Consider the following 21,450-nt stretch of genomic DNA (forward strand, 5'->3'; position numbering starts at 1 on the left):
CACCCCATCTTTGCAGATTGAAGAGTGGGGCTAATGGGGGTCAGGGGCTGCCCAGGAGTGTGGTACTGGGGGAGCCTGCCTGTCTCTCTGCTTGTTGTCACCATCCTGTCCCCATGGGTTGGTCCTGGAGGGTGCCACAGTCCCAAGAGGGATCCCCTCTTGGCACGGATTGTAATTAGTGTTACCTGAGGAGATGCTAATGAGGAATGGTGACTGCCTGGTTTTACTGCCCCGTGGAGATGCTTCCACAGGGATGTGCCCTTACCCTGATCCAGGGGACTGGGCTGCCCCATGGCAGCAGGCAGGGATGGGACTCCCACCTGTGAGTGTGAGGCATTGGGGGTGTCACAGACGCACAGCCTGCTGGGCTGGTGTGAGCAGGGGAGCAGCAGGGTCCCCATAAATCACTGTGGAGGGAGAAAAGGGTACTGGAGGGGTGCTGGCTCTGCCTTTCCTCCCCTCCACCGCAGTGATTTTTGGGGCTGTGAGCAAATTGGTGACCCCCACCAATTTAAGGAAAAACCCCACGAGGGGCATGAATGGCCACAAGCTCATCCCCAGGGCTGGGGCATGGAGGAACTCGGCTCCATCCCTGCAGGCGATGGAGCATCCTCCCTCGCCCCTGTTCCCCAAGCAGCAGGGCTGGGGTGCACCCCGCTGCGGGGGACCCATCCTGCCTGTCCCCGCTGCCTGGGGACCGGGGGTGGTCTGGGGGGAAACCCAAACCCCGCAGCCCGGGCTCGCACACGAAGTTTTCGACATTCCCAGCAGCTTCCACAAGATGGACCTCGGAGCAAGAGGAGGTGCCGGGCAAGGCGACCCGTCCCATCCCATCCCGTCCCGCCTGCTCCCGCCGTGCCAGCCCGAGGAGGCTCAGAGTCCGGCCGGGCGAGCCCCGCCATGGCACGGCCTCCCGGGCTCTGTCTGCTGGCTCTGCTGGGGCTGGGGCTGGGGGCTCGGGGCTCCCCCGCCTGCCAGGACCCCCACGGCCAGCCCCGCCGCTGCATGCCCATCTTTGAGAACGCTGCTTTTGGCCGTGCTGCCCAGGCCACCAACACGTGCGGGTCCCCTCCTGAGGACTACTGCCTGCAGATGGGCGCCCGGCACGCCAGCACTCTGTGCCACCGCTGCGATGCCACCGACCCCCAGCACCACCACAACGCCTCCTTCCTCACCGACTTCCACAGCCAGGAGGAGAGCACTTGGTGGCAGAGCCAGTCCATGGCCTTCGGCATCCAGCACCCCAATTCTGTCAACATCACCCTTCATCTGGGTAAGTGCCGGCGGGAGCTCTCGTGGTGCTGGTGAGGGATACTGGGTGGTGGTTGCATCAAAACCTGGGTGTATGGGCAGGGAGGTGGATGCTCCTGCGCCCTGCAGCTTGTGGTGCTGCTTTTGGGTTAAAGACAGGATCCTCTTGAGGACTTTTAGGGGGTGTGAGGAGGGGGATGCCCTCTGCGAAGTGCTGCGGGTCGGTAACTGAATGGACCTGGGGAGGGTCCATCAGCTGAGCCCCAGTCCATTGCAAAGTTGGGATGTCAGCAGCTGTGCCAGCATGGCCAAGAGTGTCTGCTCCCTCATTCCCCCCCAGGGCTGCTTTTTCCTGATGATGCAAGTTTGTGGAGCCAGGCGACTCCCTGCCCATGGCCACCCACCCAGAGAGCCCCGTCTGCTGGGGTGTGGGGAGCACTGTGGGTTTTGCCCTTGTGTGTTGCCAAGGATGCTGGGTATGTCTTGCAGGGGGAGAGTTTTGCAGTGTGCAGCCCCAGCAGCTTTCCCCAGCTGGGAATCGACCCCCACATTTTAAATAGTGTGCAAGCTGCCCCCCTTGGAGGGCACGTGAAGCCACGGGATGTGCCTGGCTTTTGAAAAGGGTTTTTTATTTAACATTTTCCTGCCATCTGAACTGCCCTGGCTACTGGCCAGTGCTGTAAAGTCTTCACTCTCCTGGCCATCTCCTGCTGTCTGTGTGTCCAAGGGGGGGGGGGGGGTGTGGGGGTGTGGTTGGAGCCAGTAAGGGGACAGTTGAGCACTGATGTGGCATGGAGCCGTGCTGGTGGGACCCGTCGGATCGGGCTGGGCTGGTGGTGGAGGGTCTGTGTGTGCCCCAGCAGAGATGCTGGAGCTGCCCAGCTGGGCGGAGGTCGCTGCTTTCCCAGCCTCCTGCGAGCGGGCGGACATCTGGTCCTCGTCCCCGGGCCAGGGCTGGGCTCCCCACCGGGCATGAGAAGCGATGCTGGAGGAGCCCACCAGCCCCACTCCCTGCTCCTGCCAGCCCCCTAGGAGGAGGGGACCTGCCAGCCCCTTGCTTGTCTCACACAGACTGTCAAATCCCCCCAGAGTCCTTTGTATCTGACCTGGAGCACAGACAACCCGAATACAACCAATGCAGCTGAACGCCACCATCGGCTCCTCCAGTGTCCAGTTACCCCCTGCTGCAGGTGACTCCCAACCTGGATTTTCTTCCCTTTGGCCTCTGGGATGACCAGGAGAGCTTGTGGTCACTGGTCTCAACCCAGCACATGGATATGTGCAGGCTCCCAGCAGGCTGATGTGAGCAGTGGCCCCTTCCTCCAGTCCTCAGGGCTTGCTTCCCAGTCTCTGCCATTCTCCTGGCCCTTCCCTGGGTAGTCAGGTTTCCAGTGGAGTCTTGTCCAGCCCCTGTGACCACCCTGCTGTTTGTCTTCTGTTAACACATCAGTACATTGCACCGAACTCATCTTTAACCCTGGTCCCCATGTCCCTTCCTGAGCTGGAGCATCCCCCTGTAACCGTACCCTTCATCCAGCAGGGTTCATATATATTCCCAAGCTAAAAAGTGCCGTGTTGGTGCCCAGTGCGTTGCTGCCTGACCTTTCCCACAGCTGCTGAGCCCTGTTATTGTCCCAGCTGCAGAATTCTTACTGCTACCTTACTGCTTTCACTTGGGGTAAGGAGGAAAAGCCCCCCTCGGGACGTGGGCCAGGACAAGTCTGAGCTCCACCAAGTAACCGGGGTTTTTAACCCACGCAGTGCATCCCTGCTCTGCTCAGTCCTGAGTCCAACGTCGTGTAGTTTCTCCAGCACAGTTACCTGGGGAGCTTATTAAATAAGATATCGAATGAGTTGGACAAGACTTGTGTTTACCTGCGCGCTGTTGATTGGCATTAATTAGATTATCATCCTTTAAATCTCTTCTCCATGAGGTTTTAGCTGTGCAGTTGCAGCACATCGGACTTGGAGCGGATCGATAATCCGGAGCGCCCGTGGCCATTGCGTTTACACTGTCAGGTGTCAGGGAGGAACCCAAGATACCAGTGGGCTTGCAAAGGCAACAGGCAGTGAGGCTCCTTGGGTAGCACTCTGAATGCCAGCAGCTCGTGTCGGAGCATCGTTAGGCACTGGCTGTGTCTGTGACTCCGATGTTCGTGTGGGATGTGAGCAGCAGGTTCCTAAAGCTGAGGTCTGGGGGGGCTGGAGGTGACTAAGGAGGCAGAGGTGATGTGACTGTCCCAAACGCCCCTTTCTCCTCTCAAACCCTTGCCTGGAAGTGCTGGTGTCATATGAGCTGCAGTTTGGCATCTGCAGGAGGTGGGTGAATACATTTTTGGGGGACAGCTGAGCTGGAAGAGCATCCAGGGGTCCTGCTGCTGTCCCCCTCAGCCCCACCTCTCAGCCAACCCCCTGTCCCACAGTACACCAGGCTTTGGGACATGTCACAGCAGGAAAGGGGACACAACTGACCTGGATTGTTTTCTGTATTTTATTTTCTTTTCCCCTAAGCAGAATTCTGCTGATTTAAAAAAAAATCCATCTGGTAAAAGCAGCCACTCCCTTGGGACAATTCCCCACGGCAGCGAGTCTCCTCCATCCCAAGCTGGAGGCACCACTCCGGCTCCCCCCGTCCAGCCGCCCCCTCCCCTCTTGTAGGGCCGCTCAGGCTGTTTATTGACCCAGTGCCGAGCTCCCTTCCTCTCCCAGAGGAAACTGCTCTGGCCAGCGATGGCCCTGACCTCCCTGTTTTGATAGACATCCCCCATGGGACCCCGCTGTCTGGGAACTGGCGCCCGTCAGGCATCCCCCTCCACGGGGTGCAGGGCAGAGGCACCCCCACTGCCACCAGCCCATTGGGGAGTCAGTGTGGGGAGAGGCACAGGGGAGCATGGTGATGGTGGCACAACCCAGTCCTGGCCCTTGTAAGCTCTGGGTGGGCTGGGAGTGGGTCTGTGCCTTCGCTGAGTGCTCGGCTGGGTGCTCCCTGTATCCCTGATGGGAGACAGCTGCTTTTCCCAGCGCCGGTAGCCAGGCTGCCTCGGCTCCCCCGCAGCAAAGTCGCAGCGCATATGCGACAGTATTCATATGGGCCCAATTAAAGGCTTGTTTTCCTAGTCCCGGAATAACCCCTCTAACATTCCCAACTCATTATCTTTTCAAATAAAGCCAAAACCTTGCAGCTAATTGTTTTGCGCTGTCAGGAGCAGCGCTGTTATGGAGCAATCCAGCCTTTGAGCTGGTCCTTCATCTCTGGCAATTAAGCGGTTCTGATGTTCACTTTGGTGTTTTCTTTCCCTCTTTTTGCTAATTCTTTCAAGCGCTTTCAGAGCTGCACCAGCCACCCCGGGGATTGGTGGCCTCTATTTGTCTTCCTCCCAGCAAAGACAGCAGCGATGCTGGGTACCGGCACGCAGCTCCCTGGGAAGGGACCGGCCTTGACACTTTCCACCTCCCCATCCCTGTGTGTCTGTGGCTCTGGGGATGCTGCTCAGTGCCGTGGGCCTGACTCTTCCTTCCCCTGGATGCTGGTTAGAGCCCAGCTTTGCAGCGGCCCCTTGCTCAAGCAACCTGCCTGGGGCATCCATGCAATGAATGGGTCATGGGGTGAGGGCTGATTTGGGGATGGACCGGGTTTGGGCAGCAGTGAGGAGGAGCAGTTGAGGGCAGCTGGATGAGGATTTCTCCTCTTTCAGCTGAGGTAGGGAGAAGGGAATGGTGGGAGTGGGGGGGTGCTGGCAGCCATACAGGACAGGGCACCAGGGTTTCAACCCTGGTACAAGCTGTGCTGCACATCAAGTGGCCGGGAAAGGGTGACAGCGTGGTGTCTCTGTCTGTCCCCAGGCAAAGCCTACGAGATCACTTACGTACGGCTGAAGTTCCACACCAGTCGCCCCGAGAGCTTCGCCATCTACAAGCGCAGCCACGCCGAGGGGCCCTGGGTGCCCTTCCAGTACTACAGTGCATCCTGTGAGAAGACCTACGGGAAGCCGCAGCGGCACTACCTGCGGCCGGGGGAGGACGAGCAGGTGGCTTTCTGCACCGATGAATTCAGTGACATCTCCCCGCTGAGCGGGGGCAACGTGGCCTTCTCCACCCTCGAGGGACGGCCCAGCGCCTACAATTTTGATGGGAGCCCCGCACTGCAGGTGCTGTCAGGGAGGAGGGGATGTACAGCTCCCCCCTCCCCCCCCACCCCCCCCGGACTGGGTGTAAAAGTGCCCATGGTGCTCTGCACCCTGGTAGGAAAAGGTGCAGGATGCATCCCAGTTGGGATGGGGAGTGGGTGGCCCATTCCGCTCGCTGAGGTGCCCCCCGCTGTGTTCCCTGCAGGAGTGGGTGACTGTCACCGACCTGCTCATCTCCTTGAACCGGCTCAACACGTTCGGGGATGACATCTTCAAGGACCCCAAGGTGCTGCAGTCGTACTACTACGCCATCTCTGACTTCTCTGTCGGCGGCAGGTGAGGAGCAGCAGAGCTGGGGTGAGGGCAGGAGCGGGAGGACCTTCCTGGGGCCGTGGGGATGCAGCAGCTGATCCCCACCTCGGCCTTGTTTGAGTTGCGTTTTTGGGACAAACTGGAGCTGATAGTAGAGAGACGAGTGATGGAACCTGGGACCCTTTGAGCTGTGTACAAAGGAGGCCTTTTCCCTGTGGCTCTGTTTGCCACCAGCAGAATTTGCTTTGCCCCCTCCCGGCCCCATGGCTCTTAATGGCCATGGGTGTCATGAGGCTCCTCCTGTGAGTCTGCCCGGTCCCTGACCACAGCAAAAGTGGAGTCCCGGGCTGCACACAGGGATGTCCCAAGGCCACAGAGGCTGATAGAATCAGCATGGCCACAGCCTGGGGAGCCAGAGCAGCTGGCTGTGGGATGGGGAAGCTGGTGTGGGACAGAGACATCAGTGGTACCCACAGGGTGCTGCCTGTGGGCTGTGCTGCGCATGCCTTTCCCTGGCTGGGAGGAGTGGGAATCCTTGACATCCTTGGCAGCAGAGTTGGGGCTGCTCCCAGCCGGCCAGCAGCCCCCGTCACTGTCATCTGCCCCCAGGCCCCAGCAGCTGGAGCTGGTTAGCATCTCACACAGGCCACCCTCAGTGTGTGACCCCCCCAGCTCCCCAGGCCAGGAGTGCTACAGGGATGCGTGGGGCAGCCTCAACACTGGCACAGCCCAAACTGCTCTCTGCCCTCTCATACCCCACAGCTGCCCCAGGCGAGCTGACCCATCAGTGGGGCTGCATGGTGCATGGCCTGGGCACCGTCCCACTGCACCCACACCGGTGCTCAGAGCAGCTTCTCTGCTCTCACTGCAGGTGCAAGTGCAACGGCCACGCCAGTGAGTGTGCACCAGACGAGGCTGGGCAGCTGGTCTGCGTGTGCCAGCACAACACCACTGGCACCGACTGCGAGCGCTGCCAGCCCTTCTACCAGGACCGGCCCTGGGCTCGTGGCACCGCTGAGGCCGCCAACGAGTGTCTCCGTGAGTATGTCCCGGGCTGGCTCCATGGTCACAGCGTGTGGCTGGCCCTGGCAGGCTGCACCAGTGCTGCACCCGCTCATCCTGCAGCTCCCACCCTTCCTGCACGGGAAGAAAGTGCCCACTCTGTTTTGTGAGGCTGCTCTGACCAGGCAGGGAGGATTTGCACCCCAGCACCCTGAGGATCCCCCGACATTTCCTCACCCCACGAGTGCAGCCATCTGCTCCATGCATGGTCCTGCACCCACCCCTTCTCCCAAGGGGAGGCACTGCCAAAGGCAGAGCCAAGCAGCCCCTCTGACTCATCCATCCCCACAGGAGGTTGCTTTCACCCTTGGCTGAGCCCTGTACCCCCCCCACGTGCTGACCACCCCTTCTGCATCCCCCTCTTCCCCAGCTTGCAACTGCAGTGGCCGCTCAGAAGAGTGCTTCTACGACCGGGAGCTGTACCGCCGCAGCGGGCACGGGGGTCACTGCCGCAACTGCCGCGACAACACGGCCGGACCCCACTGCGAGCGCTGCCGGCAGAACCACTACCGCTGGGACCAGCAGGCAGCCTGCCAGCCCTGCCACTGCCACCCCGCAGGTACGTGGGGCTGTGCTGAGCCAGGCTCTGACTGCAAACCCCCTTGTCCTGGCTGGGAGGGATGGGTTTGGTTGGGTTTCCCTTGCCCAGGGTCTCCCCCTGTCCCCCCTTTGAGTCTCGCCCTGGCTGGGGAAGAGCTTCAGGGCTGGCCGGGGTCCCCACAGGCTCGCTGCAGCCTCAGTGTGACAGCTCGGGTACCTGCCTCTGCAAAGCCAACGTGACGGGCTGGAAGTGCGAGCGCTGCAAGGATGGCTACCACAGCCTCAGCGAAGGTGGCTGCAGGTGAGGAGGAACCCACCTGCTGATGGGGACAGCAGCTGGACAGGACAGGGTTTTTTCACTTCATGCCTTCATTTTGCCCTATCCAGACCCTGTGCCTGTGACCCGGTGGGCAGCGTGGGCACCTGTGACCCCAACACGGGGCACTGCACCTGCAAGGAGAGGGTGGAGGGGCACTTGTGCAACAGGTATGGGATGGGACCATGGGATGGGACCATGGCCCCTTTCCTGGCTGGGATCTGTGCCAGGGGTTGGTGGGGGAAATTGCTTCCACAGGGCAGCTCCCAGCACCCCCCCCCCCCCCCCCGACCCCTCCCAGGGATAGGAATCCTGAGGGATGGTGAGGCTGTGGGGACTGGGTTCACTCATGGCTGCCACCAATGTCCCCCCGGGATGCTGCTGTGGTCCTCCACCAATGTGGTGGCCTCCTGCCATGTGTCCCTGTTTCTTCCCCACACCCAGGTGCCAGCCAGGCTGGTTTAACCTGCATCCCCAAAATCCTGCCGGCTGCATCAGTTGCTTCTGCTATGGCCACTCCACTGCCTGCGTGGCAGCAGATGGCTACGAGGTCACCTACATCCGCTCTGACTTCAGCCAAGGTACCCACCCTGGCAGGGGAAACGGAGGGCACTCTGGGGCTGAGCATCCTGCTCTGGGGCTGACTGGTGTTTATGGTTGGAGGGGGTTTTGTCCATGTTAAACCACTGGTTTTGTCCCCGACTCTGTGGGGACAGGCTCTTCCTGGCTCCCCATGGTGTCCCTCCGTGCCGAGCTGATCCCAGGACTGTGCATGGCTGAGGAAGGGCTGTGGGGCCAGGCACAGCTCTCCCACCACACCAAGCGCTGCAGGAACACTAAAAATCAGCTCAGAAAGATGAAAACTAAAAGGCTGGAGCCTGGCGGGACCCTTTATCCCCTCCTCTCCTCATCTTTGGCTGGGATAAGGCCGGACAGGCCGGGGCCAGGGAAGCAGGATGCTCTTGCCCAGCCGCAGCCAGGGCTGTGCGCGACGGGGCTGGATGCGTGCGGGATGCTCGGGGAAACCCTGCCATCTGCCGCACAGCCTGACGTGTGCAGCCCTGGCTGCGGGCACACCGTGAGCCCCTGCTCGCTGGGGACCACCCAACCTGCACCCCAGCAGGGTACAGGCACCCAGCTCTCTGCCGAGCCCGTATCCCGATGGGGGGGATGTGCCGGTGAGCAGAGGGATGCGAACGCACCAGGCGTGAGTTTCTCCCAGTTGCCTTTAAACCACGATCGCTGCTGGGATGCCCCCCGATGCCGTGATCCCTCCCGATGCTGTGCTGCCTTCTGCAGCCTTGAAATGGAGCCAGGGGCTTCTTCCACTTGTCGTGCTGCCAATTTGGGGGTTCTCCTTTCAGCACGGGTTTGGCAGAGCCCTGGGCTGGGTTGCAAGAGGCTCAGCACAGCCGGGGCAGTGCAGGGCAGGGCGCAGCCACCCACCCTCCTAAACGCTCCCCCAAAACGCTCCCCCTGTCTGCAGCTGAGCTGGGTCAGCTGGAAGCTTCCTGTGCTGGGTGAAAGGGTCCAGATTTGGGATGATATGTTAATTGAGTGCAGCCCACTCCACAGCCAGGGAGGGATTTCCAAGTGTTCTTCCTGCGGGCGCCCAGGGCTGGAAGAAATCGCTCACCCTGGGAAGCTGGGGGGAGCTTAACCAATTTCCGAAGGAAAGCAACTTAATGCAATTACGCCCCATCTCTGCCTGGGCTTCCTGTGCTCTCCAGCCCTCAGTAACATTGGAACCGCAGCACAGGCAGTGGGGGGGAGTTTAAAGATAATAATTTCCTCCAAATCTAAAAAAATAAACAGCTGGAAGGATGCTGGGGACACTCTGTGGTGCATGGGAGCACAAAGCCTGAGCAGAGCAGGGTGTTACAAACCCGTGGTTCCTTATAGGAGCCTGGAGAGTCTTGGGAGGAGAGATAGAGCCCCTAAAAGCAGCAGCCTGCTGGTACTGGGCTACTGGGGACTTGCTGCTCTGTTCACCCATGCACTGCTGCTGTCTGTCATCACACAGGGCTGGAGGGATGGGCTGCCACAGCTCCAGGCAGTGCAGACCTGCCTCTACGTTGGGCTGATGGAGAGGTTGTCCTCGAGTGGGATGGAGAGGAGCCAGTGGATTTTCTTGCACCAGGTATTGTGTGTTCTGGACCCCAGGGGTCCTGCTCTGATGTGGAAACCCCCCATCTGGTGTTTTTGGGGGACATTCCACCTCTAAGCTGGGGCCTGAGGTGCTGGGCTCCATCCCAAAGATGAGCATGTTTCAGTAACATGAGGTGAGGCACTGGGGGGATTAGAATAGTGGGTTGGGGTACCAGGAGAGCAGACTGGAGCCAGCCCTGCTCTAGGAGGGTGATGGTGGCTCCTGGTGATGCTGGTGGGAACAGGACCATGTAGGGGTACATCCGTGTTCCACAGACTTTGGTCCTCTCTTCCCTTCCAGAGAAGTTCCTGCAGAACCAACGTCTCAGTTACGGGCAGCTCCTGTCCCTGCTGCTGGGAGTGGAGGAGAACGGGATGGGGATGGAGACCGGAGTGCTCCTGCCCCGGGTCCAGCTGGTGCTGGAGGGCGAGGGGATGGAGATCACCATGTCCAGCAGTGAGAGCCACCCCCAGCACGGAAAGCAGGCTGTCACCTTCAGGTACCCATCACAGTGCTTTGGGATGGGACACAGTGTGTCTGATCTCTGTGCTGTGGGGTCCAGCCCTGTTCCCTGCCCCCTTGGGAATTTGACCATCACTGTGCCTGGGGCTGGGGCTGAGCTGTTCTGTGGTGGGTGGCTGTTGGGCTGGCCCTGTCCTTTCTCCCACGCTCCTTCTCCTACAGGCTGCACGAGGCAGAGGAGGGTGCAGAGCCTTCACTGTCGGCCTTCAGCTTCCAGCGCCTGCTCTCCAACCTGACCACTCTCCGCCTCCGTGTGAGCCTGGGCACCATGCAAGGTGGGTGGCTCCACGCAGTGTCCCCACGGGGACCGAGCTGGGATGGGGCTGAGGACATGGACAGCATCACACTCTTGGGGACGTGATGGGGCTGTGAACACCCCTGGGCTCTCCAGGTGTTATTTTGGGGTCTCCTACACCTGTCTGGAGCATTCCCAGGCAGGATGGAGAGAGCAAGGACTGGTGGGGAGGACACGCCATCCCATCCTCATACTACTCTCCCCTCTCACAGGCCGGCTGTCCCTGAGCGAGGTCCAGCTCACGTCCGCCCGCCCCGGGCCAGGGGCAGGGGCAGGTTGGGTGGAGGGGTGCACGTGCCCCCCGGGCTACACCGGGCAGTTCTGCCAGTCCTGCGCGCCCGGCTTCAAGCGGGAGACGCCCTTCGGCAGCCCCTTCGTCAGCTGCGTGCCCTGCGCCTGCAACCAGCACGGGGACTGCCACCCTGACACAGGTCTGCACCCCTCCTGGCACCCACTCACCCTGTTGCTGTGGGCATGGATGGCAAACATGGGGCTTTGCTCATGTGTGAGGGATGCTGGAACCCACCCGTGAGGTGTCGGTACCCAAAACTCAGAGGTGGAGTTGCTTGGCTGGTTTTAGGGGCTGGGCTCATACCCATGGAGGTAATTAGCAGACAATTAAGTAGTATTTAAGAGGGGCGCCTTGCACGGTGCTTTATGACCTTAAAGGAGGAGAAAGGAAGGGTGCTGGTCTCCAGAGGGGTGGGGATGCAGGGGTGAGGGGAGGAGAGAGGCAGAGGGTGTCAGGACAGGCAGGGCTGCCCAAGGAGAGGGACAGGACCAGACACAGTTTGTGGGCAAACTGGGGTGAACCTGAGCAGAGAAACAAGCAGAAGACCAGGCAAACACAGCCGTGTAGGTGTGCAGGGAAGGGATGTGCCAGGTCTTGTGCTGCCAGCCTCAGCTCTGCTCTACCTCCAGATCTCAGAGGTACATGACTGCAGCAGAGCTGCAGCTTTAAGGGAGGAAAACCCAAAAGCAAAGTCCTTAGGGAAGCCTGGCTGTGTCCGGGTGGTTCAAAGGGTGCTGGTGGCTGTGTCTGGATAGTTTGAAGGGTGCTGGCTCTGCCCTGTCCTGCCAGGCAAACCAGCTGGATGGATTTTTGTCAGTGAAGGGGGCAGGATTGTAACCCCCTGCCCTGGAACTTGAGGTGAGTGATGAATCCAGCACTGGCCTCACCGCTGTCAGCCCTGGGGAAAGGCAGATCAGAGCCCTGAGGGGCTTGTGAGATGCTGCCTTGCTCCCCGTCCACCCCTGCACAGAGCAGTAGCTCTGATCAGTGCCAAAAAGAGCCTGGAAATAAGATGATGCTTTAGGTACCCAGAGGGAGAGCCTGGGGCTCCTCACTGCCCGGCTCCCCTCTGCAAGGAGCAGCAGCAGTGTGGCAGGGCTGGAAGGGGCTGGAAGAGGCATTGTTGTGCTCAGCGAGTGCCCCTGCCCTGCCAGAGGAAGCACGGCAGCAGCTCTGCAAACTCGCCCTCATCTCGGGGCCAAGGGCTGGCACCACCAGCTGCACGATCCCCAGGGACGGGGGCCAGGCTTTTGATGTCCCAGCCCTGGCACTGCCAGCCCAGCCAGCCCTCACACTTCCTTTCATTTGTTCTTCCACTCCTTCCTGACACCCCCTTTTCTTTATTTTCCATCATCTGGCTTTGCCTGGATGTGGGGAAGACGGAAAAACACCCATTTCCTCTTGTACAGCGCTCCTGGTATGACCCAACCCCACAAACGACAGGGAAAAATCCTCTCCCTGGCTCCTTTCCTCTCTCCAGTCAAGCGGAGCATCTGCCCGGTGTTGAGGGGGTGCCTTGAGCATCCTTCCTCCTCCTCCTCCTCCTCGCGGCTGATTTTGGAAGGCAGTGACTCACCGGCTGGGCTCGCAAGGAGACGCTCGCTCCCCGCTGCGTGCCGGCCGGCTCTGGTGTTTTCCTTGCCAGGCTGGGAACGCCGTGCCTTCTGGCTGGGAAATGTGTTGTCGATTATCGGAGGCGCCGACAGACTCTGTGCACGGCGATGGTGCTGCCGGAGAGTGCCAGGGCGGCCGGTCCCCGCGCTGCGGGGGAGCGTGGGGCTGGCGCTGGGCCCCGCCGTCCTCTCCAAAAGCTTCTCCCTTGAGCACAGACGGGACAGGGAGAGGGGAAAAAAAAAGTTCTGAGTCCTTCTTGGTGATGTGCAATCCCAGCGTGATCCTTCGGCTGGAGCTGCACATCCCTCTGGGCACCTGCGGTGCGCCACGGTCATGGGCACCCGGCTCTCCATCTCCCCTGTGGTCCCTGCTGTTCTTCTGGACTGGGTTTTTGCAGACCCTCAGCTCCCTTTTTCCTCCTCGCAGGGCACTGCCGGTGCTTGCACAACACGGAGGGTCCATCCTGTGAGCGCTGCAGCCCCGGGTTTTATGGCAACCCCTTCACCGGGCGCTTTGATGACTGCAAGCCCTGCCCCTGCCCCGGCGGCTCGCCCTGCACCGAGATGCCAGGCAGCAGGGAGGTGGTCTGCACCCACTGCCCCCCGGGGCAGAGAGGTGAGGCTGGGGGGTGAGTGAGGGAGGGGGCTGCAGGCAAGCGCTGGCACAGCTGGACCCTCCTCCACCTTTTTGCCTTCCCCAGGGAAACGCTGCGAGCTCTGTGATGATGGGTTTTTCGGGGACCCCTTGGGGCAGAGGGGTCCTGTGCATCCCTGCATCCCCTGCCAGTGTCATGGGAACGTGGATCTCAATGCTGTGGGAAACTGTGATCCTGTGTCTGGCCGGTGCCTGCGCTGCCTCTACAACACGACGGGCGAGCGCTGTGAGAGGTGTCAGCCAGGCTTCTACGGGGACGCGCTGGCTCCCAATCCTGCTGGGAAGTGTGCACGTATGTATGGCTTTGGGGGCTGACCCTGCTCCCCTGGGTGCCACCGCAGCCAAAATCCTCCCACTGGTGGGGGCAGAGGGTGTAAGGGGGGTGCCCAGCAGCTCGAGAGCTGATGGATGGTGTCTGTTGGCCCCAAATGCTCAGGAATGGCCTTTCCTCCCTCTCTTTGCTGCAGTCCCTCCCTGGAGACACCCAGCTCTGCTGGGGCCCAGACTCTTGGAGCCCTGTTTGATTGCAGCGGGGGGGATGCAGCCCTCCACGTTGTGAGGGGCTCAGCCCCAGCACCCCATTCCCCCTGCCCCACCTGCCAGCCCCACGCTGGGATGCAGAGCAGTATTTTGTCTCCCACAGCTTGTGACTGCAACCCCCATGGTTCAGTCCCGGGGCTGGAGGGCTGCGATCCTGGCACGGGCCAGTGCCACTGCCTCCCACACGTAACGGGAAGAACCTGTGGGCTCTGCCAGCCTGGCTACTATGGCCTGCAGCCTGCTGTGGGGTGCAGGAGGTACGTGGGGCTGCGAGGCCACAGCGGTGGCTCTGCATCCCAGCTTCGCCCGTCATCACATCTCTTGCTCATTTGTCACCCTCCATCTCTCGGTGCCAGCTGCAAGTGCCACTCGATGGGGTCACGGGAGAGCGGGTGCCACGCGGTGACCGGGCAGTGCTCCTGTCAGCAGGGTGTCACAGGGAAGCAGTGTGACCGATGCCACCACGGCTTCTTTGGCTTCTCTGCCAGGGGCTGCCGAGGTAACAGGGATGGGGACTGCACCTCGGTCCCTAACCCAGAGGGTTGGCAGCCACAGCATGACGTGAGGCCTTTCTGCTGCCACCGTAGCCTGCAACTGCTCGCCGCTGGGCTCCGTCACCCCGCAGTGCCACGAGAACAGCACCTGCCTCTGCCGCTCCGGCTTCGTGGGCTACAAGTGTGACCGGTGTGAGGCCAACTTCTTCCTCGCCCCGCAGAGCTCTGGCTGCCAGCAGTGTCCTGCCTGCTACGGGCTGGTGAAGGACGAGGTACCCTCAGGCTGGTGCCCTGCTGAGGTGGGTGCAGCAGCTCAGCCTCTGTGCTGCTTCACTGTCCCCCATGCCCCCCCCCCGTGTCTCACCCACAGGCTGACCGGCTGAAGGCCAGGCTGCAGGAGATGGAGGAATGGCTGCAAGAACCAGGCTGCGACGCCCGCCCAGGCCAGTCCCTCATGCTGGGAGACGTGCCCCGGGGAGACGGGCTGCCCAGCTCTCACCTCCTGCAAGGTACGGGGGATATCTCTTCCCTCTATCCTAGGGGGAGCCCCATGACAGCCTTCAGGCACCCCCTATTCCCACTGTGATGTGCTGGGTGGGTCCCAAGGCAGCACGGGGATCAGCACGGGTGATGGGGTGACTGAGAAGGGGAGGACAGCCCAGGGCACGGTCAGGGGGGACATGCCTTGTTGCGTAGGACAGCGCTGCACTGTTCTACATGGGACATCCTGGGGATGCTTGCACCCATGAGGTTTAGAAGCAGCCGGTGATGGACATTTCTCAGGGCTGAGCATCAGCACATGGGGTGCCCTTTGGATGCTGCATCCCTGCATCCCTTCTGAGCACCCAGGAGGGACTCTCTGTCCCTCTTATTAGCAGGCAGGGGCTTGGGGCTCAGGCATGGGGCAGCCCCACCAGCAAAAGGGGAGCTCCAAGTACCAATGTGGGCAACAGCAGCTGGTTGTGCTGCCTGCAGGTGCCCGGGCCACCCTCTCGGCACAGGTGACATGGCTGGCAGGGGCGTTGGGCACTGCACAGGGCCGTCTCAGCAATGCCAGCCAGGCCACCGGCTGCTCTGGCCATGGACCCCCCAAGACCTGCATCCTGCTGGCAGAGATCGGGGCTGTGCTGCAGTCGGTGCAGCGGGAGATCCTGCACGCCGCGGACACCCTGGCTACAATGGTGCGAGTCCCACCAGCCCTGGGCTCCCAAGGGGGGCTGGTGGCCATCCTGGGGGACAGTGGGATGTGCAGGGCTGGTGGGGTTGGACATGACCATTGGGCATAGCCCTTCTTGTAGCTGAGTCAAGACGAGCCACTTCCCTTGATCCTCTTTGCAAACCTCCTCCAGCCCATGAGGTTGTTCTTGGTGTCGGGCTGGAGGATCCCTGGCTCCAAGGGTCCCTGCTCCCTGATGGGGTCTCACTCCTGATGTTTGTGTTTCAAGGAGATACCCCAGAAAATCCCTCAGCAGCCCACGAACTGGAGCCGCCGGGCGCTGGAGGCACGGGAGCTGGCTGAGAGGTGTGTGCCCATGAGCTGGGTCCCGACATGCGTGGGCAGAGGAGGCTGCCTGCCCAGCTCAGGATGCAGGGTGGCCACTCCTTTCCTAAGAGACCAATCCTAATGCCCTCTCTCCGGATGTCCTTGTCCCTGCAGCCACGAGGATGCCATGGTGCGGGTGGAGGCGGTGGTCAGAAGAGCACTGCGTGCCTCCAATGCCAGCTCCCAGCTCCTGCAGAGCATGCTGGAGGGGAACACAACGTGGGATGTGCAGCGTGAGCTGGAGGCCGGGTGAGGAGCTGACAACAAAGTGGGGGTCTGACAGCAAAGGGGGGTCTGGCTGCAATGGGGGGGCCTGGCAGCAGAGAGGTCCTGGCAAGGCACCACAGCTCCTGGCCAGGTCACTGTTACAGGTCTCGGTCACAGTGACTTGGCATCTGCCCAACAGGGATGTGCTGAGTCCCGTCAAACTCATTGCACCATATTGCTGCAAAGTGGAGAGAGTGCCAGGGCCATCTGTGCTGGGGGTGTTTCAGGGAAACCCCCAGCGTTTCTCCCTCTGGCACCAGGTCTCACACTGTCATCTCCATCCTCCAAGGGGCTGGAGAGCCCCAGGTGACAATGGCATCCTGTCCACGTAGGTACGAGGAGGTCCAGCAGGCACGGGAGGAGCTGAGTGCCAGCGTGGCTGAGGTGGCAGCAGAGGCCAGGAGAGCTTTCGCTGCCGTGCAGCAGGCAAACACAGACATGGCCAAGAACCTTCTGCAGGTGGCCGCACTGGGGCAGGTGAGCAGCAGCCAAGCGAAGGCTCTTGCTTGCACCCCTACCCCGTGCTTTGCTCACTGGACAGAGCTGCCTCCCAAGCTGGGAGGTGCTCTCATGGAGCCTTCAGCATCCCTGACCCCACGGCAGGCACCGCCTGATGCTGGAGCCCTGGCGCAGGAGCTGGCAGTGCTGGAGAGGGCAGCAGAGGCACAGGAGCCGTCGGTGCAGCGGGCCATCGAGGTGTCCCATTCTCTGGCAGCTGAACTGCGCCAGGAGCTACAGAAGAGTCGTGGCTTCGGGCAGGTAACTGCGGCTCCGTTGTGTGGGGTGTCTCTGCAAGGTGAGTGACAGGAGCCCCATGTTCCAGCCGGAGCTGCAGGCATGCTGGGCACAGCCCTCTCCTGCCCCTCACCCCCGGCACAGGAGGGTTAGGTGAGCCCCGTCCCCACGCCTGCAGGCAGGGGCTTGGCAGCAGATCCTTTGGGAGACATCTCCCCGCTGTTTCCCGGATCTCCCAAGGACCTGGCCTGACACGTGGCAGCGGGCTGGGTCCCACATTTCTCAGTTGGGCGCAGCTCTTCATCCCCTCCTCAGCCTCACTCCTGCTCTCCTCTCCTCAGCTGCGGGACCGGGCTGGCTCTGCCCACAGCATGGCCACCCTGGCTGTCTCACATGGAAAAGCTGTGCTCTCTGATACAGAGTCTCTCCTGGCCAGCTTGGAAGGTAAAAAGGCACCAGCCACAGCTTGGCTCTCACCATGCTGGCTCTGGGTGCCAAGGGGGGAAAGGGAGATTTTGGTGACAGCCAGGTTGTCCCCACAGGCATGAAGAAGGTGCTGGGGCATCGGAAGGGCCAGGCTGCCCTGAGCAGGAGGATGGCAGTTGTGCGGGACAGGGTGATGGTGGAGGCCAAGAGGAAGATTAAACATGCAGGAAAGATGCTGGGAAACTCCTTGTCCATCTCCAGCACGGCCCAGAGGACGGCTGGGGAGGCTGAGCAAATCTCTGGGGAGAACGCCAAGGTCTGAGCAGAGGGATGTAGGGTGCAGGGAGCCTGTGCCAGGCTGTGGGGCACAGCTGGGCTGGCAGCCATCACAGGCAGAGCCCAACCTGCTGCAAGCAGGGCTGCAGAATTCCTAAACGCAGCTTCTGCTGCCCCCCCAGCACAACCCACCCTTGTCTGGAAGGGTGCACCTCACTAGGGTCCCAGCCTAGAAGCCAGTCACAGTCCCCTGCGTGTCCTCAGCTGACTGTCCCCATCTCCATCCCTTTGCAGAGGGCACAGGCTGTGCTGCAGGAGAGCAAGCAGGCCCACAAGCACGCCAGCCAGCTTGCCATGCGTGCCAACGAGACCCAGCGGCAGCTCTCCCAGCAGGAACATGTGGCTGAGCAGCTCAGGGAGGACCTGGAGGAAGCACACCGGGTAAGCTGAGGCTGCCTGGGCAGGCTGCATCCTCCAGAGCCTGGCAGGGGCTTTGCCCACACACAGAGCGTAAGGAGAAACCTGGCTTTTGGCGTCCACTGTATGGTGAATGCCATGGTGACATTCCTGGGATCCCCTCCCCTTTCCTGCCCCGCCAAGGGTCAATGGTGTCCCTAATCTGGATGTCTGTCTGTCTGTCTTGGAAGGTGGGGACAGAGGTGAGTGAGATGGCAAAAAGTCTCCAGGAAGCCCGGGGGTTGCTCACCTCAGACATCAAGACCCTGAACGATCTGCTGAGCAGCCTAGGTGAGACCCGGCTGGGAGCGGGTGGTGGGGACCCAGGAAAGGGCCAGGCTTTCGGGGCCCAGGGTGAGCTGCTCGCTGGTGCTGGGTCTCCTGTTTGCTGCCCATCTGGGGTGAGCTGGGTGCCCTTCAGCTGAGATCACTCATGGTCTTAGCAAAGCTTCTTGAGAGATCATGTCTGGAGGAAAACCCTCACGCAGAATGAACTGGGGCTTGCTGAACGTGTGGGGGCCTGGTGTGGGGACACTGCCCTCCCCTGGCATCTCCAGGTGGGCCAAGGGCTCAGCTCTCTGGAACTGAGAGAGGTTTGCTCCTTGTTACTGGTTGGTTTTGCTCCAGCTCCTCCTGCTTTGATCATCTGGGTACATTTCTGAGCACTCCACAGCTCCTCCATCTGAGAAGTTTTGCTAAGGGCTGGAAATCATCACCCATCTGTAAGACACAGACGTGCCCATGCCCTCCCTGGAGCCACAGTCCCCTTCGCTTACCTGTGATCACTGGGAAGCTGCAATGCCTCCATGCCCCACTGCACCCGCTCCCTCCAGTTCGCAGGCGCCGAGGGTCTGAGGCTCTGGAGCATGTCCAGAGTCTCTCATCTGTGTCCTTTCCCCTTCCCAGGCAACCTGGAGCAAACCACACAGGTGGAAGCGGTGCTGAGCGCCGGGCGGCTGCAGCTGGAGCAGCTGTGGCTGCGCCTAACGGCGCCGGATGCCCTGGCCAGGCAGCTCAGCCTCCTGCAGCAAGAGGCAGCGCGGCAGCAGGAGAAGATCCAGGCGTTCGAGAGTGACTTGGCAGAGATCCGAGCCGACAAGCAAAACCTGGAGGACATTGTGCGGAGCCTCCCCGAAGGCTGCTCAAAGTGGGGATGACAGGTCCCTGGCCACTGCCCCAGCACCTCCGTGTCCCTCCTGCGCAGGGAATGGCAGAGGGAAGGACACCCTGCGTTCACCAGCATCGCTCCCTCCCGCTGCTCCTCACACTGCCCTCCACACACTACCACACAGCAGGCCCTCAGCTGCACCAGTTCTGGCTCTGTGTCCCCAGAGCTCCGTGGCGTGGCTTCAGCCACCAGCTCTGCCCTTGAGGCAGGGGGACAACCAGCTACCAGGGACCACTGACTGCAGGAGACAGAGCCACACAGGGTTTGTCCCTCAACACGGAGTGAGCGCAGAACCCTCACTGCTGGGTAGGGAACAGCTTATCAAGTATGTAAAGTCCCAAAGCCCGAACAGTCCCTCCCACCCCAGAGACGAGGGAGGCTGTTGTACACACGCTGGATGCAGGTTCTGCTCCACAGCACCCTGCACATGCTGTGGTCACGGAGGCACAGAGATGAATCACGCTGAAGCCAGGCAGAGAGCTGCTCACTTGAGGGCATGCTGCTTGCCTACTTGCCTGCTTCCCAGGGCAAGGAAGTTTGCAGCAGAGGAGGGCTGAACCAAGGCCAGGCAGAAGCAAAGCTGCGCCCTCAACCAGCTCCTTGCAGGCAGGTGGGGCATCCTCTCCCTACTGCAGGATAAGTGCAGCTCTGCTTTTGCTGTTTCCCTGCCCCAGGGTAGCTCAAGGTTGCCACTGCTCACATCTCCAGTCTTTCTGTCCTGTCCCACCTCTGCTTGGCTGCCTGGATGTCACCAGGTCTGGATATAAACCAGCTCAATTGACAGCAGTCCCAGGGGCTGGGTGGCACAGGAACGCACGGGGAAGGGAGGCAGGAGAGCCGACGCTTGCATCTGCACCACCCCAGAGCCCCCCACCAACACCCACACACCCTTCCCACCAAAGAGGCCTCGAACGGGCTGGTGCCATCAGGCTGTGCAGCCAGCGTGGGCTGGATGGGGAGCAGCTGGACAGGGCCAGCTCCTGCCAGTGTCACTCCCACTGGGTGACAGAGGTCGGTGGCTGCAGCGCCTTTAAAGGAAAGGCATGTGTGCTCACCCCCTGCTCCCATGCGGGCTGGTCTGTGGGGCCACGCAGGCAGCAGGTCCTTGTTCAGCCCAGCCTGCGCTGGCTGTGCTGTTGTTCCAGGTTGCAACTGAAGTCACTCCCCTAAGACCGGTGTTGAATCCCCTGGCTGGAGATCAGTTCACTCTGTAACCTGTTTTACTCGTGCCCTTCCACTCCCGGTGCTGGAAATCAGGTTTGCTAAAAGTCTTTTGTAACTCTCTTACATAAAACTGCTGCCGTGATGTTGGAACTCTCCCCCCCTCAGTGCTGTCTGCAGTGGGTCCAGTGGGCTGGAAGCGACCTAGGCTTTTCCTACCTTGAACAAACCCATCTCCCTCCTAATTCTGCACAAAAGCTGCCCAAGGAGTGGGCTGCTGGAGCGGCGGCACTGCAGGAATGTAATGGCAGGGGGTCCCCTTTCGCTGCCCGAGGACAGCCCCTCCAAAAGCAAAACCATGTAGCAATGAGAGCACAGCGGGATTCTTTCTGGACAAGAGGTGGGGAGCCACAGCCACTTACTGTCTCCCTGGGAGGACAATTATACTTCTCCAATCAACACACACATTTGCTGCTGTTAGAGAAATGTCACGCCTTTGCCTTGTGCCTGCTGCTGAAGATGTGGTTCTTTCTCCCTCCTGCTCTCCCTGGAACTCCTTTTTTTAGCTGGTGACACCTGCCTAGAGCTGTATCCATTAAAAATTCTTAATATAATACACAGCTGCCCATCCACCTGAGTGCTTGGCGGCAGGAGGGCACACACCGACCCCGCGCTCTCTGCTTGCTCAAGGAGCAGGAGGAGCTGCACCCAGGGTTGAAATGCAGCCGGCTCTCCGGCGGCTGCCTGAAGCTTCCTCCTGAAACCCATTTTAGTCCAGGTCTTCAAAAAAACGGTGCCTGGCTGAGATTGAGAGGGGAGCGAGGGTCTTGAGTGCAACCTCCCGCGTTAGGTCCTGTCCAGGACATGCATCAGCTGGGTCCTGTCTTGTCCTGATGCTCCAGGGCTTATCCAGTAGCGAACTGCTACCGAAATCGGTGCGGGGTGTGTGTGTGTGCGGGGGGTGTACCTGCCAAAGGTGGGGGGCTCCGGGACGGCTCCCGGCAGCCGCTGTCTCTTCCCATCCCACCGCATCCCTCCCGCCGGGACCGGCCCGGCAGCGCTCCGCCGCTTCCCCACCTTGCTCTGCACTGAGCGGTTCTCCAGCAAGAGCCCGGCGAGCTGCTGCACCCCGCGGGCACCGGGCTTGCATCCCCCCACCTCCCCCCCTCCGCCCCACTAACCGCCCCACCCCACAGGAGCCGCCTGGAGCGGGGCGGCCGCCGTGAGCCGCCCGTTCTCAGGCGGTGAAA

At 61.1% G+C, this 21,450-nt stretch overlaps 1 protein-coding gene across 1 annotated transcript; it reads left to right on the top strand.

Annotated features, from left to right (window-relative positions):
* Positions 1-873: 873 nt before the first annotated feature.
* Positions 874-21,448, top strand: LAMC3 (laminin subunit gamma 3; the record flags this gene model as incomplete). Its single annotated transcript, XM_084272724.1, has 29 exons — positions 874-1,273; positions 5,095-5,399; positions 5,584-5,714; positions 6,562-6,728; positions 7,123-7,311; positions 7,476-7,593; positions 7,680-7,778; positions 8,053-8,189; positions 9,632-9,748; positions 10,058-10,256; positions 10,442-10,554; positions 10,787-11,005; positions 12,907-13,095; positions 13,181-13,426; positions 13,778-13,931; positions 14,031-14,173; positions 14,262-14,440; positions 14,539-14,677; positions 15,144-15,349; positions 15,614-15,690; positions 15,826-15,960; positions 16,311-16,455; positions 16,582-16,737; positions 17,055-17,157; positions 17,256-17,455; positions 17,710-17,856; positions 18,063-18,162; positions 18,778-19,018; positions 21,397-21,448. Exons 1-29 carry the CDS (start codon positions 901-903, stop codon positions 21,446-21,448), a joined length of 4,779 nt encoding a protein of 1,592 aa, XP_084128850.1. The 5' UTR covers positions 874-900.
* Between the last annotated feature and the right edge of the window lie 2 nt (positions 21,449-21,450).

Source organism: Gallinula chloropus (genome assembly GCF_964237585.1).
Source record: "Gallinula chloropus genome assembly, chromosome: 18".
In the NCBI taxonomy this organism is placed as follows: domain Eukaryota; kingdom Metazoa; phylum Chordata; class Aves; order Gruiformes; family Rallidae; genus Gallinula; species Gallinula chloropus.